The sequence below is a fragment of the Bemisia tabaci genome, chromosome 2 (genome assembly GCF_918797505.1).
Source record: "Bemisia tabaci chromosome 2, PGI_BMITA_v3".
In the NCBI taxonomy this organism is placed as follows: Eukaryota; Metazoa; Arthropoda; class Insecta; order Hemiptera; family Aleyrodidae; genus Bemisia; species Bemisia tabaci.
In genome coordinates, this window is record NC_092794.1 from 79,017,142 (window position 1) to 79,036,153 (window position 19,012).

Sequence of the window (19,012 nt, forward strand, 5' to 3'; positions counted from 1 at the left end):
CAGATAGGACATTCGTCCTCCTTAAAGTTTTTTTTTTTTTTTTTTTTTTTTTTATTCTTAAAATTAATAAATTAGCTGCCCTGTCTCAGTTTGCTCCATTGGCCCGCAACTTTGACATTGACCATGATTCATTCTGCAGAGTGGATGTGTGGAAGGGTCTAGTCACAGTGGGTTTTAACTAAATCTAAATAAGAAAATGAAAGTCCCCATATCTGAAAGCGGAAAAGTACAGGGAATCACCTCAGGAATATATCCCCGCTGAAAAGAAAATCATTCGCTGGGCCGTTTTTTTTTTTGCCCCCCCCCCCCCCAAGCCAAAATGGCGGCCGATATGCGCCGCCGCGGGGTGTAAATGTTACAACTCCCTCACAATGTCAAGTGACACATCGATTCTTATGTAAAGTTGGTCGTAGAATCCGAATATGAGGTCAGAAATCCCTCACGACTAAAAGGAATTGCGCAAGTTCAAGATGGCGGCCAAAAATAGGCCCCGGAGTAAAAATTCTCAATTTCAGCTTTTGGTGACGAGTGAGATGTCTTTTTTTTTTGTTTTTTGGGTCATAGGATCCAAATTTAAGGTCAAAAATTCCCTTCTGGTCGACAGGGATCCCTCAAATCCAAAATGGAAGCCATTTTGGGGCTGACATATTATTGCCGAAAGACGCGTATAGTCGAGTGAGGCGTCTTTTTACATGTTTTTTGGACCACATGATCAGAAATTGGGATCCAAACTGTGTCCCTGTGGGCCGGAAGGTAAGATTTGTCCCTTAGCACCTTGATTGTAACGTTTTTATCAACTATTTAAATAAAAACTCAGAATTTCACTGTTAGAACGGCGCCAACCACACCAAGAATGCCCTATTTTTACGAATAATGTTTGACCTTTTTGCCTAGCAGGGGCTATAGTCCCCTGCTTCACAAAAAAACTAGCGCAAGAGAAATAGGAACAAAACAAAAATAATCTTCTTTTCAAGAAAATATATATGAATTCAAGAAAAATGACAGCCGGAGTACAAATTAATTGTATACATAGCTAGTAAATAAAACTAGATTCTTCTGCTGTTGAATTCACACACCGAAGTACCGAAGAGTACCGAGTTTCATAAAGTACCGAAATCTCATCCAGATTACGAAAGAAATTTCCTTAAAGCTGTATGTGAATTTAACAGCAGAAGAATCTAGTTTTATTTACTAGCTGTGTATACAATTAATTTGTACTCCGGCTGGCATTTTTCTTGAATTCATTTATATTTTCTCGAAAAGAAGATTATTTTTGTTTTGTTCCTATTTCTCTTGCGCTAGTTTTTTTGTGAAGCAGGGGACTATAGCCCCTGCTAGGCAAAAAGGTCAAACATTATTCGTAAGAATGGGGCATTCTTGGTGTGGTTGGCGCCGTTCTAACAGTGAAATTCTGAGTTTTTATTTAAATAGTTGATAAAAACGTTACAATCAAGGTGCTAAGGGACAAATCTTACCTTCCGGCCCACAGGGACACAGTTTGGATCCCAGTTTCTGATCATGTGGTCCAAAAAACATGTAAAAAGACACCTCACTTGACTATACGCGTCTTTCGGCAATAATATGTCAGCCCCAAAATGGAAGCCATTATGGATTTGAGGGATCCCTGTCGGCCAGAAGGCAATTTTTGACCTCAAATTTGGATCCTATGACCCAAAAAACATAAAAAAAAAACATCTCACTCGTCACCAGAAGCTGGAATGTACCACTAGACAAGGTACGAATTTAAGCCATCTAATACATTTTCTTAACCAGAATTTCACGAAAAACACGATTCACACAACGAATATTACTGAAACCAACTCTTAACAAAGATAGTACCGTTTTTATTACACATTGGTTACGAGGAATTTGAACTACCCGCTCGCAAGAAACTCGAAGCTCTACGTGAGTCGAATCGCGCACTACAACGGTTTCAGAAAGCTTCTCAGTCCAGCGATGTTCATTTCCCACCATGTATTGTTCAAACTATAAGCAATTTGCTGTAGCTGAACCAAAGCGTTAAAATTGAGGTTGCCAGATTTTTAAATCGCAGATACTGTCATGATAACGTTTAGCGCGCGATGTGAATCACATGGAGCATTGAGTTTTCATGAGCGGATGGTTTGAATTCATGCATCAAGAATCATTGAATATCTTCGTAAGGAGTTGATTTCGGTAATTTTCGTTGTAGGCATCGTGTTCTACGTGAAATTTTGGTTAAGAAACATGTATCAGAATGCTGAAATTCGTACCTTGTCGAGTGGTTCATTGAGAATTTTTACTCCGGGGCCTATTTTTGGCCGCCATCTTGAATTTGCGCAATCCCATTTAGTCGTGAGGGATTTCTGACCTCATATTCGGATTCTACGACCAAAATTACATAGGAAACGATGTGTCACTTGACATTGTGAGGGAGATGTAACATTTGCACCCCGCGGCGGCGCATATCGGCCGCCATTTTGGCTTAGGGGGGCACTAAAAAAAACGGCCCAGCGAATGATTTTCTTTTCAGCGGGGATGTATTCCTGATGTGTTTCGCTGTACTTTTCCGCTTTCAGATATGGGGACTTTCATTTTCTTAATTAGATTTAGTTAAAACCCACTGTGTTTGGGAAGTGATACACTTGACGGTGAAAATTCAGGTTTAAGCCCAACTATTAAGCTCAACGAGCTGTATTTCCTAATTCTACACCTAATGATAGTTAAAATAAAGTTTGGTTTGTCCAAAAATTCACAAAAAAAAAATTTTGAGAGGAAATACGACCTGGAATTGGACCCTTATTTGAATCACTAAATACAAAAAAGGCACGTGTCCAGAAAACCAAATTGTTCAGGAGATACAAAAAACTGTTTATTTCGTGGTAGATATTTTTTGGAAAGTCGTTATGTTTAAAAAAACCGGCGCGGGGCGAAGCAGAGCGATGTTTAAAAAAATATCTACCACAAAATAAACAGTTTTTTGTGTCTCCCGAACAATTTGGTTTTCTGGACATGTGCCCTTTTCGTATTTAGTGATTCATTTGAATTCACCCACCCCTTTGCAAGTCAAAGTAAAATTCTATTTTCTTTTTAATTCACTTAGTAGTAGTAGTGTAGTGCTTTGAAGCTGTGCGAATATTTTTCTTCAATATCTGTAGGGCCTACAAAAGATATTAAATTTAAATGATCTCACTAGTGCAAAATGGCTGTAAGCGAAGCGTATGTTTTTTCCTTAAATTATGCCTCAATATTGAATAATTCCCCAAGACAGCGGAAACTCAGAGCAAATGGAATTGGAAACTTCCTCAGAGCGGCAACTCTGTGAGCTCTGAGTAGCGCGGCCGATTCGAAGCAATCACCCGCACAGGACTGGAGGCTCATTTAAGGGTATCTTCTTGGACATGAAAATGCTTTCGCAAGCTCTCTGCTGTGAATAAATATAGTGAAATGTCTTAAAAATTGAAACTCAGATAATGCGTCTGTGGCATGCAAGAGATACAGCCCTCTGAATACACTCCCAAAGGGAGATTCGCTCAAAAACTACGTTGGGCACATAAAGAAAAAAAAAAAAGGTTGAAATTTGCTCCTTGCAGCGCAATGTGTTTAGTTTGTAACACGCTTTTTCCAGTTTCCTGCGTCTGCGGGCAGTTTACTCAGTCATCACCGACCAGGTCTAGACAGGCAGAAAAGTAAGAAATTACAACCCAAAGTAAACAAACACTTATTTAACGTTTTTTATTGTATGATTTCATTTGTTTTCGAGCAATTGTTTCCTTTTTCTCTCTTGACTTTCTTGACTTTGCAAAAACTAAAGCTTCGAATCAATTGAAATCTCCCACACTGAGAGTTTATAACAGTTTCCATGATTGTTTGTTTATTTAGATTAGATTTCTCTTCGGGCAAGCCTGACTGCCAGCCACCAAAAAAAGCTGCGCGCATAGGCGGTAAATTTGAAAAAGCGTGTTACAAACCACGCAGGTTGCGCGCCAAGGAGTGGACACCAGACTTTTTTTACGAGCCCAACGAGATTTTCGAGCGAATTCATTCTTAAAAAGTGTATTCAATTGGCTGTATCTCTTGCTTGCAACAGACGCCTTGTGTTTCTCTTGAAACCCATGTCATCCACTGAGAGTAGTTTTTCCAGCGGTGTCCGTAGTTCTACTGGGATACAAAACCGAGAAGTTTTTCTTTTATTTGTAAAGCAACCTGTGCTTCCCTCTTAATATGATCGCAGTTCAGCAAAACATATCTGGTGCAGATCAAGAAGATCGTAGAAATTGGACCGAATAAGGTGCTAAATGGTGTCGGAAGTCATCACAGATCTTTGCTGCTACTCCTTTCAGATGGGCATGCTACTCACAAGGCACTGGAGGTTGGAGAAATTCCCGGCATAAGGTAGACTTTTTCAGTGCATAAGACACCACTCTCGCTCGCCCCCTTCCCTTTTCCCCGGCTTTAAAATTTCTAATGATTTTGTTCAGGAAACTTAAGCAAGCAAGCTAAGTGGAGATGATTCTACAACTATAGTTAAGCCATTGACTTAATGTAATGGCTCTGAACTGTCGAGTGACTTTCCATTGATGTTTAGGATATGTTGATGATTTCACAATAGTTTGCGTTTAATTTAATGCTTGTAGGAGTAGTGTGATCAACCTAAATCTTATTTTGTACTTAAATCCATCGTTTTGTCACGGTATTTTTGTATTCTTGTATATTTGAGCCTTAAACAATTATAAATTTTGCTGATTTTTGATAATCTTGCAATTTTTGTTCTCTCGACAGCCGTAAACTTTGTAACAAAAGTTCTCCCTGCCTCCCAAAAGAATCTACAATGAATGCTCAACATTTTGATTCTCAACCTTAAGGAATGAGTTTTAGGATTTTTTCAAAAGCTCCAAAGTTACTAATTTTCCATGTTTAGGAGAAATGTTTTCCATGTAAATATGTAGATAGAAATACTTTAAATCCACTAAAATTAAATCGAAGGAGTAGTAGTTAGGCTTTCATTAAAATTCAATAACAAATCGGCTCCCTTGTACTGCTACTAATGCTGATGTTAATATTTTTTATTATCTCATGATAATTGTAATAAAAGCTACTGTGAAATATGCTGACTTTGATGAAGACATTCCATTGAAGGCTCAATGCTAAACACAAGAAAATTCATACCATTTTGAAAGGGTTGGGAAAGAGTCATGATTTGTTTTTTATTATCTGCCTCAATTTTGCAGACTAAAATCCTGTGTTAGCATCAAAACCCTTTGAAAAGGCTATCAAGATATTTTTTTTCTTTTAGGCTTCATGAGTCTAGCGAAAAACCTCTACCAGTCTTAAAGGTACCTTAAGTTATATCATGCAAATCCTCTTTGTTATTGTTAGTCCATGCCAATAACTCCCAATTTTTTATTTTTTAGTTTAAACACGAGGCCCGGAACCAAAGTAATTCTCTTTGGACCAAAATTGAAAATCGTAGGAAATAGTTTCATGTATCTTGACTCTTCAATGGCCCGAGTTGTTGGTGGAGGTATATCCGAATTGAATGCTAAATGGGAAATGACCAAAGTAAGTTTTCTGTGTTAGCCTATTTTATATAATAGTCCGACCTGATGATAATGATGCAGGCATTGAAATGACCGTATAGTCCAGGCACCATAGCTCAGAATAGTGCCTGGCAAAGAAAAAATTTCGAGCTAGTCAATTTCTTTTTTGAGGAGGGGGGGGGGGGTCCAGCTAGGTCCTCTGATGTCCCCAAAAAAGTCCCCACAATTTGGAGGTGAGTTGAACACTGAAGTGAGGTAAAGATGCACTTGAACAACAAACTCTCCTCAGTTATTTCAACGCGAGGACTTATATGTATAATCTCTACCAAAGCTCCTCAGAAATACCCACTTGCTTCACTACTAGAGTATTAAAGACAAAGAAAGGGCACCGATAGAGTTGGTTTCTTGGGCTCATCCTATCTGAATTCTTCAGCTTTGAAATTGTTTGCTCATTGAAGGTATGTATTTTACAGAATCCACCGTGATTTGGTCATTTCCGATTTTTTTCGGGTCTAATATATTGGCTTAAACGCGGATCTGAACTCTAAGGGCTAATTTTGGAAAAGAACGCCGGAAAATGCGGATTTCTCGGCAAAATCTGCCCTCAGAGTTCCGACCCATGTTAAGGCCAGTATGAGACCTATAAAGAGACCGGAAATGACCAAATCATGGAAAATTCCGTGAAATATATACCTTCAATTAGCAAAGCATTGTAGAACTGAGGAAATTCAGATAGGATGGGCCCAAAAGCAGTCCTTAACGATAAGCACCCCTCCTTCCAGCGCCCGAATCTCCAAGCACTGGTGATGCAAGGGTGAAGCGCTCACCTCACGTGTCGACGAACGCAAGATTGGTCTTGGTCAAGGATAAATTTTTAGTGTATTTTCCGAAGAAAATACACTATTGCATTTTTTACTTGCAATTCAACATCAGAAACTAAAACAAGACAACTGATCTCCTCCACTACACTTTGCGGCGTCAATCAGAGAGTAAAGGCTTAGTAGCCCGACCGCCGCGTGCCGCGTGGAGCCTCCTAGAGGCGGGACGGCCCATGTCGCACTCTGCATATTTGCGGGCGTTTTTGGAAAGTCCCGGGGCGTCCCACAAAAAGAACGGTGATGATTATTCCTCCTCAAAATTTTACGAGGTAAACCTTTTTTTGTTTGTTTGTTTGTTTGTTTGTTTGTTTGTTTTTTTTTTTCTTCGGGGTGTGTGGTGTTAACCCCTACGAGTGGTATCGAAATGAGCTTGCTCATACTGTATCTCTTTCGACTCTGAGTCCTAGCCCCCCAGAAGATGTGAGGGAGTAGCAAATTAATGAAAATTCATAAATAAATATGGAATGCTACATTATTGGACACCTCCTCTCACAAAGAGAAACCTAGCAGAATCCTCTGATTTACAATTATGCCAGATTGGTTCTAATTTTAACTGGGGGTTCGCGATTAATGGACGGGCTAAAACTAATCCACTTGTGAGGTCGACACTCCTGTACCGTCTTTTGACATCATATCGGAGGCTATATTTACAGATTCTTTTACAATTTCTTGTTTTTTCGAAGTCTTCTTTTTACTAACAATAGTTTCTCCAATATCGTATAACATTACTACAGTTTCATATTGGAAAATATTGCCGCTATTGAGTTATTTACGAAAAATCGCCGAGAAGGCATTTCAGGGTTATTTTTAGCAGAAAAATCGGGTTTTGAGGGAAGAGGGGGTGTTTTATGAAAAAAATTGAGCATGATTTTTGCAGGAAATTTTGTTAGGAGGAAAATCGATGTCTTGAAATTTTCCCCTATTTTGCGTTTTCTTCGAGATATTGCACGAAAATCGATTTTTGGGACCATTTGAGGCCCTCCTCCCGTAATCGGGAAGCTCATCTCCAAATCGTGAGGACTTTTTTTTGGGACATCAGGGGACTTAACTGAACCCTAAGAAACAAAAATTTGTTAGCTCGCAATTTTTTCTTTGAAATTTTACATCTTGCCTGGACTTATAAATAATAAGGGAGTTCCTGACCTTTTAGGTAGATTTTGAAGAAATATCTACCTATTGCAGACGGTACGACCTCGTAATTTTCGAGAATTTTCGCTCAAAGAGCATCGATCCTGAAGCCCTGAGTTAAAAAATGTGTGTACACACACACACACACACACACACACACACACATATATATATATATATATATATATATATATATATATATATATATATATTAATTAAAAAGTGGCCCAAAACTGTATATGTATAACAAGGTGGAGAAATGGTGCTGGGTCCACACCATTTCGCGGGGAAACAAAGCCAAGAAATACCAAAAATTAAAATTATCGGTATCTATATATCGGTATAGATCTCTCGACGTGGCTCCGACTTACTATTCCTTTGCAAACTGCCTGAGCTGAACACTCTCCCCCCTCACTTTCGCACTGTTCCGCATTAGGGCTCAAAAATAATTTTGACTCTAATGAGCTTGTTCAGCAATTCGTAATTCTTGCATATTTGGAAACTAGTGAGTGCACAGAGTTCACAGGAATTTTCCCCGATTTTTTTGAGCAATATTAACCCACGAAATACGAGTCCAAAAGTCCGTATTTTGGGCTCCCATTTAAACGCGCGCCGCTTGGCCCATCTCAAAATGGCGCCCATTATCTCCGTCCGGCGGTGGCCACACTTTTGACCCGGCGTGCCAGCGAGGTACCTCTGCATGCCTCTGCCGTGTGTGGGTCGTGTAAACAAACGAAGATTGATAACACAAATGATCCAAACAACTCGAAATCTCTTAATTTTAATTAATTTAAATCCATTTTCGACTTCAACCAAGCATTTGGCAATAATATTCATCGTATTTTACAACCAGGAGCCACGGCCTATCGGCTCATTTTAAGGTGCATTCTGAAAATCAGTCTTACAAGTCCAGTGTCCAAATCCAGACTTTCTTCTTTTACTTTTTTTTGACCATTCTCTTTTCATTTTCGCCTCAAATCAAATGTTTTGCAGTTTCTTTGTCTTAAGTATGTGGTCCTGAATTCATTCAAGAGCTAGAAGTTCACCATTTATTTAGTATTATAAGCCTTTTGACCTCTCAAGCTTTACCGATATGATCTCATGTAGTTCAAGGTTTCTTTGGCCCAAACCAAGTGATTACACATCTGATGTGTGTCTTATGGCTCTTCAAATTCGCAGTTTAGAACTAAATCAGAGACTACAGTTACTTAATCCAGTTCTGCTCTCTTGTTCAATGTTTTTCATAAGTGTTTGTTCGTGTCTGTTCTTTATAAGTGACCACTGTAGTGCATATACACAGTTATGATATCGGTACAGGTATTATTTCTTGTTTTCTTCAGTCAGGACTTTCTCTTAAGCGCAATAATTTACCAAAGAAATTCACCTAGTTGCGTAAATAATTTGGTGTATAGATATTCTGTTACTTAATGTCTCCTTGCGGTGATGCAAAGTTTCTGAGATCTGTCACAAGTGGATTTTGCATTTAGACGGTCACTCTTGCCTGATAAAATTACTGCTCTAGCAGCTTCAAATTTATACTTTGATTTCTGATTCATCACTAAATGACACTCGTGCGGTGTCATTTATCTTTAGTCAGTTCAAAGCTATTTCGACAATGAATCATCAAAGGTCCGATCGAAGAAGGAATTTTCTGGCGAGTGCTGCGGCTCAACCGACATCACAACTCTGCTATCAAAAGCATGAACCAAGACATGATCATTCGTCTGGAAGTGAAAATATTTGGCAACTAATCAGCAGGCCGATTATTGAAGGCTTAGAGCAACCTGACAAGACATCAAATTCGGATATATTGCATGGATATGATAGGGCTATGTCTTTTCATGTCGGGCTGACATAGTTTCAATAATCGGGCAGCTCGTAGTTTATCAGGTAAGATTTGTAAAGTCACTTAGGTATCACAAGTTACATTCGCATCTCTTGTGGGACAGTCTTTGTAAGTATGCTTACCTTTGTGGAGATTAATTGATAACAAAACGAGCATATCAATGTCATAGCCTAACTAGAAAACCACTTACGTAGATTTACAAAGTTTCAGACTTTCTGTTTCTCTTCGATTATAAAATCATGCAACGAAATGTTACAAATGTCATCCCCAGATAACCTTAACCATGTTCCTGACTTATTCTTATGGGAGGATGTAATTCTATGTCTTTTCAAAATCCTTCCATCCATCTGTACCTGAGAAATTCAGTAAACCAGCCGACTTTCGGACTTTTAACAAGAATAGTCGGCAACTTTACCATTGAAATGATTCTTAGGTGTTTCTGAACAAAGGGATTTTATTAAAATTTTTGATGGACAGGTTTGATTCACCCTGAATTCTTAAATAGAGAGAAAAAAAATAATTTCTTCACTCTAGAAAGACATGAAACTGACGAAGCTGTAGGTTAGTAAGTAGTTTTTGATTACTTCATTCCATGAAATATGATGAGCCTTGTTGCTGCAGGAAACACAACATACTAGCAGGAATCCTCAAATAAATTTTCTGTCTTGTACAATATCTGTTGATACTTAAGTATTTGATGATACCTATGAAGTACAAAATTTCTGAAAAGACCCTGGGAATACCAGCAGAGTCATCTCAAAATTTTCTCCCAGGAACAAAACTAAAAATTGTGGAAGTTTCCTAAGAATGCTCTGAAGACAAATTTACGTATTATTAATAGATGAAGTGTAGCCTGCTATATATCATGTCGTATTCCTCTTCAAATATACATGCAGGTTAGTAGATTTTGAAATTTTAAGCGCACAATTTGCTTATGAAAGAAGCGAGCACTACCATGATTTCCACTTACCATTACCACTTCCTGATAAATTTTTATAAGTTGATGCTATTGAAAGTTGAGTTGTGATGTCGGTTGAGCCGCAGCACTCACCAGAAAATTCCTTCGTCGATCGGACCTTTGATGATTCATTGTCGAAATAGCTTTGAACTGATTAAAGATAAATGACACCGCAAGAGTGTCATTTAGTGATGAATCAGAGATCAAAGTATAAATTTGAAGCTGCTAGAGCAGTAATTTTATCAGGCAAGAGTGACCGTCTAAATGCAAAATCCACTTGTGACAGATCTCAGAAACTTTGCATCACCGCAAGGAGACATTAAGTAACAGAATATCTATACACCAAATTATTTACGCAACTAGGTGAATTTCTTTGGTAAATTATTGCGCTTAAGAGAAAGTCCTGACTGAAGAAAACAAGAAATAATACCTGTACCGATATCATAACTGTGTATATGCACTACAGTGGTCACTTATAAAGAACAGACACGAACAAACACTTATGAAAAACATTGAACAAGAGAGCAGAACTGGATTAAGTAACTGTAGTCTCTGATTTAGTTCTAAACTGCGAATTTGAAGAGCCATAAGACACACATCAGATGTGTAATCACTTGGTTTGGGCCAAAGAAACCTTGAACTACATGAGATCATATCGGTAAAGCTTGAGAGGTCAAAAGGCTTATAATACTAAATAAATGGTGAACTTCTAGCTCTTGAATGAATTCAGGACCACATACTTAAGACAAAGAAACTGCAAAACATTTGATTTGAGGCGAAAATGAAAAGAGAATGGTCAAAAAAAAGTAAAAGAAGAAAGTCTGGATTTGGACACTGGACTTGTAAGACTGATTTTCAGAATGCACGTTAAAATGAGCCGATAGGCCGTGGCTCCTGGTTGTAAAATACGATGAATATTATTGCCAAATGCTTGGTTGAAGTCGAAAATGGATTTAAATTAATTAAAATTAAGAGATTTCGAGTTGTTTGGATCATTTGTGTTATCAATCTTCGTTTGTTTACACGACCCACACACGGCAGAGGCATGCAGAGGTACCTCGCTGGCACGCCGGGTCAAAAGTGTGGCCACCGCCGGACGGAGATAATGGGCGCCATTTTGAGATGGGCCAAGCGGCGCGCGTTTAAATGGGAGCCCAAAATACGGACTTTTGGACTCGTATTTCGTGGGTTAATATTGCTCAAAAAAATCGGGGAAAATTCCTGTGAACTCTGTGCACTCTCTAGTTTCCAAAAATGCAAGAATTACGAATTGCTGAACAAGCTCATTTTAATTTTTGGAACTCCTTGGCTTTGATTTCCCCACGAAATGGTGTGGACCCAGCACCATTTCTCCACCTTGTTATATATATATAACTAAGCATGGTTCTTCACTGCTATGAGGTCTATGTCAAGTTTCATTTTTGGTGAAAATCGGCCCATCCCCTAGTTCAGTAACTTGGTAACTTCAAGGTCACTGGGGGATGATTTTTCAAACTCGTCCGATCTTAGTCGATTATACCTCAAAAAAATCGTCTCGTCGTGGCCTTCCATACAACCTATATTCACCTACCCTCTAAAACCACCCCTTATCCAGAAAATCTCAAGTCCAAAGGGGGATGAATTTTCGAACTCGTCTGATCTTAGTTGGTGGTACCTCAAAACACTCGTTTCGTCGTGACCTTCAAAACAACCTATATTCACCTACCCTCTAAAACCGCCCTTTATCCTGAAAATCTCAAGTTTAAGGGGGGCGATTTTGGACCAGTCAGGCTTATTGGGCGCAACTGTTTTCATAGAAACGATTTGTCGACTGTGGCTGGAAAGCGTTTTTTTTTTAAACTGCTTGAGGGGCTAGATCACCCTAGCCCCTCATGAGTGAAAAAAAAAAATATATATAGAGGTTATACATCCTGATAAAGATTTGAATGAATTTAACTGTTTATTGTGATTATAACATTGATGATGGAGTCGTATAGTTTCGGATTTGAACACTTTTTTGTTTTTCAGTCCTTAGAAAATCGATGCCGTGATAACACCTCAAGAGAAGGAGGACCTCCTGCTTGGGCACCTTTTGGGGAAAAAATAAATAAAGATTCTTTGAAGGTATATCTAATTTTTCTTCACCTTCTCTCTTCCTCTTACCTTTGGTAGCAGTCTCATTATGTTATGAAAGGACTATGCTGGGAATACCTTTGGCGCCAGCTAAATTTTATTACTATTTGATGCTGTGTTCCACACAGCTCTCTGAGCTAGATGAGCTCTCAAAATGGAATTCTCTAAGTAGGTACCAACGTCTGTTCCTCCCAGTTATTGCACGTCAACTAGGAAGGGGTTGAGTCTTAGATAGTAAGTCCTAAAAGCTCCCTTACTTTAGTGTGAGAAGATCATGAATGTAACTTCACCAAGTCATTAAGATGTAGTGACACAGTATCCGTTCTATTATAATCGTTTGAGCAATTCTCACAGCGCTAAAGATCATGAGAGTAAAGAATGATTTTAATCGAGTTCTAAAGCACATAATTCCTAAACACTTATTTACAAAGAAATATAATAGTTATAGTTTCCATATATACTATGTGCTAACGAGATGTTGGCTTTAAGATATCTGCATAAAAAGTGAATCGATTAATGCAACTTTTTAAAAAAAATTCATTGGTCGCAACACTATATCTGCCACCGTGTAGTTAGAATAGAAACAGTTACTGGCAATAGCTTCAAACTAACTGATAAAAGTAAAAAAATTGACCTCAATGAGATGTCTTAGAGTATATTTCAATTAATCAAAGAACTTATTCAAGAGTTAAATCCATCATCCCAAATCTAACTGATTAACCCATCTGAAACATAAAATTGGGTTTATAAACAGGCAAGATTTTTATGATGTAATCCGGACCTCCTGAGAACGGAAAGAATTGCAGTCACTTTTCCAGCTTATCTCTCAATTTAATGGTCATTCCATGCCCAATCAGGCCAAGAGTTTCACCTGACCCCTTTAGATTTTAGTGAAACTTAGTGCTTTCACTCTCATCACCTAAGTTAAATACAGGGACTGTCCCTCAGAAATCTACTTGGCCCCTCCAAAGAAATGTGAGGGATTTTGCTAAGTGAGTGCTTTACATATCTTTCATCTTTGAAATTGCAATTGGATCATTTTTTCGGTGGGAGCAGATCATAATTGCTCCTGAGACGCCTCAATTTTTCCAAATTTTTGTAGGGGAAACCCTTAGACCCCCTTTAGATGCGAGGGAAATCCCCTAAATCCTTCATGGAGTCCTTTTGTGCCTCCCCCGACCCCCTTTGATGAGGTTCCCTCTAGGCCCCCCTCCTCCACGAAAAGCTCCTAGCTCTGCCCATGACCAAACCTAGCAAAAACCTTAAATTTTCAGAAAATTAGACAATGTGGGCAACAGTTTCAATTTGTATTTTTGAATCTTTAAGGTAGAACCCTACTACTGTAGTTCAGAAAATCGCCATTACGTGGCGCTTCGCCGAAATCTGTCGTTTTTTCCATGTTTTTCGATGCATCTGGGCGATTTGTTCAGACACAAGCCAGACTTGCGAAATTTTCTTAACGTTATTACAAGGATTATAGTATGCTCAGTAGTCATAAACAATCAGTTTCTTTCTGCGATCATCATTTGCGGAGAAACTATGCGTCACGATCGGTGTCTAAATCCGCTTTTCTCAATGGAGTATTGTGATCTTTGTTTGATTTGTGGCACGTCCGCGCGCGCGGGCCGTTTGAATAAGCCCAAAAAAGAAGCTTCTCATTACGGCGTGCACATTTTCGGGTACTAATTTTCATTTAAGGTTAACATCGATTGCAGCTGCATAATCCTGAGGATATGTACTTTGTAGTGACATTAAGACAATTTTAATATATTAAATCCTGACTTCACAAATTAATGAAAAGTGACAAAAAATGGCATGATTTGAGATCAGCGACTGTGGTGTCATCTCCTAGAATTTTTTTTGAGAGCCTTATGTAGGGTTCCACCTTAAAACGAAGTCCACTGGTCATAAAAATACCTGTAATAAGACATCCTCACATTTCGACAAAAATATTTTCTGGTTAACTCAATTGAATTTCCAGACCACCTTCAAATTAGAAATTTAATGCTAATCATATCTGCCTATTAATGTAACACTGCCCCTCCCCCCTCCCTCAAAAAAGTCTCCACGCCTCCTGATGAAACTGTAGGTACTTTTTGTTTCAATATATAGAGAGTGGCCTAAAAGTCTGTAACCCCCCCCCCCCCCCCCCCCCCGGTAACTTTTGAACGGTTAGAGACAGAAAAACGAAACTTAGGGAATGTTTCTATCTCCAAGGAGACCATCTTCAAGGCGGGTCAAAATTTTTACCCCTCCCTCAGAGGGGGGCGGGGCGGCTGGGAGTCCCCAACTTTTTTTATTTAAAAGGTAAACCCTATCTTACATCATTAGAAAGAACGTTAAAAACTGAGAATTTTGACACAAACCGCAGATCAATATCTTAATTTTTGACCGAGTTATAATAGGTCCAGGGTCAACTTTGACCTATTTTCAAAATATCGTAGTTCTGGTTGAAATTATCGTAGAGAAAAAAATAAAACGGGAAAATTTAGCTAATTGTAAGCACTTTTAAGTGAAAATCATAAAAATCACCTTAAACAAATTTTATGGGGGGATTTGGACCCTCAAATACGTCAGTTCAAATGTCGGACGATTTTTTCGCGGAATAAGCCGATTTTCCCCAACTTTGCCTTAACGTATCTCGGTAAGTTCAAAATTAGTTCAACATTGCGTTTTCAAGGCCCCTAATTTCGAGGGGAAGTTAAAAAAAAAACGATAATGAAGATGAGTAAAGGAGGGGTATCGATAAGGGCCATTTTTGGCCCCCTCCTAGAATCTGGAAATTTATACGGGTTTTCCAATTTGACTCAATGTAGTTTACGGAAATAATCATGATTTAGCCCATAAGCCACTGGATCCATGTTAAACGGTTGCCTAATCCTAGGTCTGCAGGCGTATTTTAGCGAAAATTCGTGTTTTTCTATCACTCCGAGGCTTTTTTGACACCGAGCGCATTGTCTAACTAAAACGAGCTTTTGATATGTTATCAAGGGGGCTTTAGAACACATTTTAACCCTGGTTTGGTTTTATTTAGATGATGCGCTCATAGTTAAAAAATTTTTTTACAAAAATCGACGTTTAAGGGACATCCGCAAAAATCTGAGGGAACACGTCTCTCCAACTGTATGCACGCTACGTATATTATCGAGGGCACTTATTGAGCCTTGTAAAACCCTTAAAAGGAGATTTTCTTTAAGTGTAGCCAAAAAAACCCTTACCACGTACTTTCCTAAGATTTTTGCGAATGTCCCTTAAACGTCGATTGTTGTAAAAAATTTTTTAACTATGAGCGCATCATCTAATTTTAACCAAACCAGGGTTAAAATGTGTCCCAAAGCCTCCTTGATAACATATGAAAAACTCGTTTTAGTTAGACGATGTGCTCAGTGTCAAAAAAGCCTCGGAGTGATAGAAAAACACGAATTTTCGCTAAAATACGCCTGCAGACCTATGTTTTGGCAACCGTTTAACATGGATCCAGTGGCCTGTGGGCTAAATCATGATTATTTCCGTAAACCACAATGAGTCAACTTGAAAATCCGTTTAAATTTCCAGATTCTAGGAGGGGGCCAAAAAAGGCCTTTATCGATACCCCTCCTTTGACTGTCTAAATTTTTTTTTTTTTTTTTTTTTTTTTTTTTTTTTTTTTTAACTTCTGCTCGAAATTTGAGGCCTTGAAAATGTAATGTTGAACTAATTTTGAACTCGCTGAGATAATGTTGAGGCAAAGTTAGGGAAAATTTGCTCATTTTGCGGGAGAATCGTTTGATCTTTGAACTGACGAATTTGGGGGTCCGAATCCTCCCTTAAAATTAGTTTGAGGTGATTTTTACTTAAAAGTGCTTACAATTTGCTAAATTTTCTCGTTTTATTATTTTCTCTACGTCAATTTGAACCGGAGCTTTGATTTTTTGAAAATAGGTCAAATTTGACCTTTGACCTATTATAACTTGGTCAAAAATTAAGATATTGATCTGCATTTTGCGCCAAAATTCTTAGTTTTTAATGTTCTTTCCGATCTTCTAATTCCCCCGCCCCCCTCCCCTTGGGAGAGGGGCAACAATTTTGACTTGCCTTGCAGATGGTCTCCTTTGAGATAGAAACATTCCCGAAGTCTGTTTTTCTAACTCTAACCATTCAAAAGTTACCAGGGGGGGGGGGGGGTTACGGAATTTTGGGACACCCTGTATTCTCACACCAATTTCATGATCTGTAGTGGATGTATTTGAATCAAACACATATATTGGCTTCATGTCATGTCCTTGTAAAATCTCTCACTCCCTCCATGAACCTAAGTTTTTTTTCCTTTCCTAATACGTAATATATTATTTGCAAATATTTTTTCATTGTTTTTATGTAGGTAACTAAAGCAAGTGCTCCTGTGAAAGATGAAAAGAAGAACCCCACCTTTGATTTACAGCGAAAAGATGCAATTCTAACCGCAACACGCTCGTCTCATCCCAAAAAAACCAATGTTGAAGAAAAGATGAAATCAGAAAAGAACGGAAAAAACTACAGAGATCAGTTTCAGAGACAAAATCATAATAAGGCTGAAACTGGATCACTTAGTCAACTGGGTCGAAAATCTGCCCCATCCAAACACACAACTGTCAATAGTAGGTCATCTGATAAAGATCCTAATGATTGCCCCTCCCGGTCTCAAAGTAATAATAATAACAGTTATCAATATCGAAAGATTTCTCCGAAACATAGCGCACCCAAAGAACCAATAAAAATTGCTCAGAAAGAACAGCCAGTGCAACCCAAGCATGATCCTATGGAAGAGGTTGCACAGATGAAATCTAGTTTTCATGAGTCTTCGCCTCCTATATCTAGTTTTCATGAACAGTTTTTACAGCCACCACCGAATTTCACCAATTGTCATCAGGAAACTGTGCAGTCCAATCCAAAAGGATTTTCCAAAAGTAGCTATCCAAAGAATCAATCAAATATAACAACATCTCTTGATGCTGTGACAGACTCTGCCACTTTTCCCATTCCAAGCCAGTCATTTACTGCTAGTAGTTTTTCTAATAACTTATCAAATCAGTCATTCAATCAAAATGACTATTACATTCAGAATTCTGTCTCATTAAGTGCAAAAAATGAGTTTGACTATACAAGCTTACCTTTGTCAAGTCAATCTGTCGTACCATTTCCTAATAGTCAGTACGCCTCAGATGTAAATCACATCCAAAACTATGGAAACCCCAGCTACTTTGAGCCATCCTTACAGCCGCCCTTACCAACTTTAAAGAAAAATGACTTTGCTGAAAATTGCATACCATCACAGGCTCTAGTCTTCTCCAGCAGTTCATTCTCTGATGGACGGACGCAGAATTCCATCCCGCGATATATACCAAGCTCGTATAATCCTATGAAAGGACCATATGGAAGAACTCAGTTCAGTGAACCACCCCCTAATACCTTCAATTCTCATACGTATAGAAGCAATACAGTAGATGGATCTTTACAAAACTGGATTCCACATGTTGAGACTGAAAATGAAATCCAGCCGTACCTGTATATGAAAACAAATTATAATGTGGTACCCAGTCAAAGTCCTCCGGTTCAGTTGGAATATGATAACCAGACTCAGGTCTATGGCAGGAGTAACTTCTGTGGTACAAATAATGATTCACAGAAACGTCAGAATGAATGTGCACCTTCATACCAAATTAATACTAATAACAGCAACGAATCGTTGCAGTATCGAGCTCGAAAATTTGATGATAATACTGTTCCTCAGCCATACACCTACAACAGAGGAAGTCATTTTTCTGAGGGAGCGTTTCATCGTAAGAACAATGATGAAGCCCACAGAGGATCTCAGAGGCAATATATCAGACCTCTATCCAAGGTGAGCAATTTCTATTGATGTTTGTACTTTCCCATATTTTTATCAAGTGCTCTAACAGAGACAAAATATTTTAGAGCCCCTCCACTGCTACCTATCTTCCCTATAGTGTATAAATTACTTTCGGAAGTCAACGCTCAGATTCATTTAATAATGATTGAGGAAGCGATTGATTTAGCAGTCCTTGCTTTAACAGCAAACACGTGCGTTTTAAGTGCTCACTGCGACGTTTTATCAGTCATCTTTAGGCGAATTTTATTCCATTTTCTGCTCAAGGAGAATTGTTTCCAAAAGGGACCTTTGAGGTTAAAAAATCAACTTTACTCGTTACAATAAACTTTTGTGCACCAAATAGGAAAAATCTTCAATTTTATGAAATGAGTTCACTTTTCATAGAAGGCATGTTCAGACCAGTGATTTTCAAGGTTATGTTTGGAGTGATTTTTATTCACTAAACATTGCATCTTAAAGATTTACAGCCTAATGGAGTTACAGTTAAGTTCCTCAAAAATATCAGTAACAGCCCTCAAAGTGCAGGAAAGTTCAATTACATGCAATATTTTTCCTCATCTTGTGAAAATGTAACGTCTACAACAGAAAAGCTATCAAACTTGATGCCATTTAACGCAGGAGCCAGTTTAGAAGTTCATGCCTGGTGAACGATAGGACGTATTCTTCATCGATACTCAAGCAGTATCAGAACGTATTTAGATA

At 38.4% G+C, this 19,012-nt stretch overlaps 1 protein-coding gene across 3 annotated transcripts in view; it reads left to right on the forward strand.

Annotated features, from left to right (window-relative positions):
* LOC109036065 (Tudor domain containing 3) overlaps positions 1 to 19,012 on the forward strand; it is a 51,274-nt gene that overhangs the window by 15,016 nt on the left and 17,246 nt on the right. For 2 of the 3 annotated variants that reach the window (XM_072296362.1, XM_072296364.1), the window contains 4 exons: positions 4,214 to 4,374; positions 5,394 to 5,541; positions 12,337 to 12,432; positions 16,802 to 18,301. In XM_072296362.1, coding sequence (XP_072152463.1) covers positions 4,214 to 4,374; positions 5,394 to 5,541; positions 12,337 to 12,432; positions 16,802 to 18,301 — 1,905 coding nt within the window. The remainder of the gene's footprint in view (positions 1 to 4,213; positions 4,375 to 5,393; positions 5,542 to 12,336; positions 12,433 to 16,801; positions 18,302 to 19,012) is intronic. The other variant, XM_072296363.1, reaches the window with a different exon arrangement.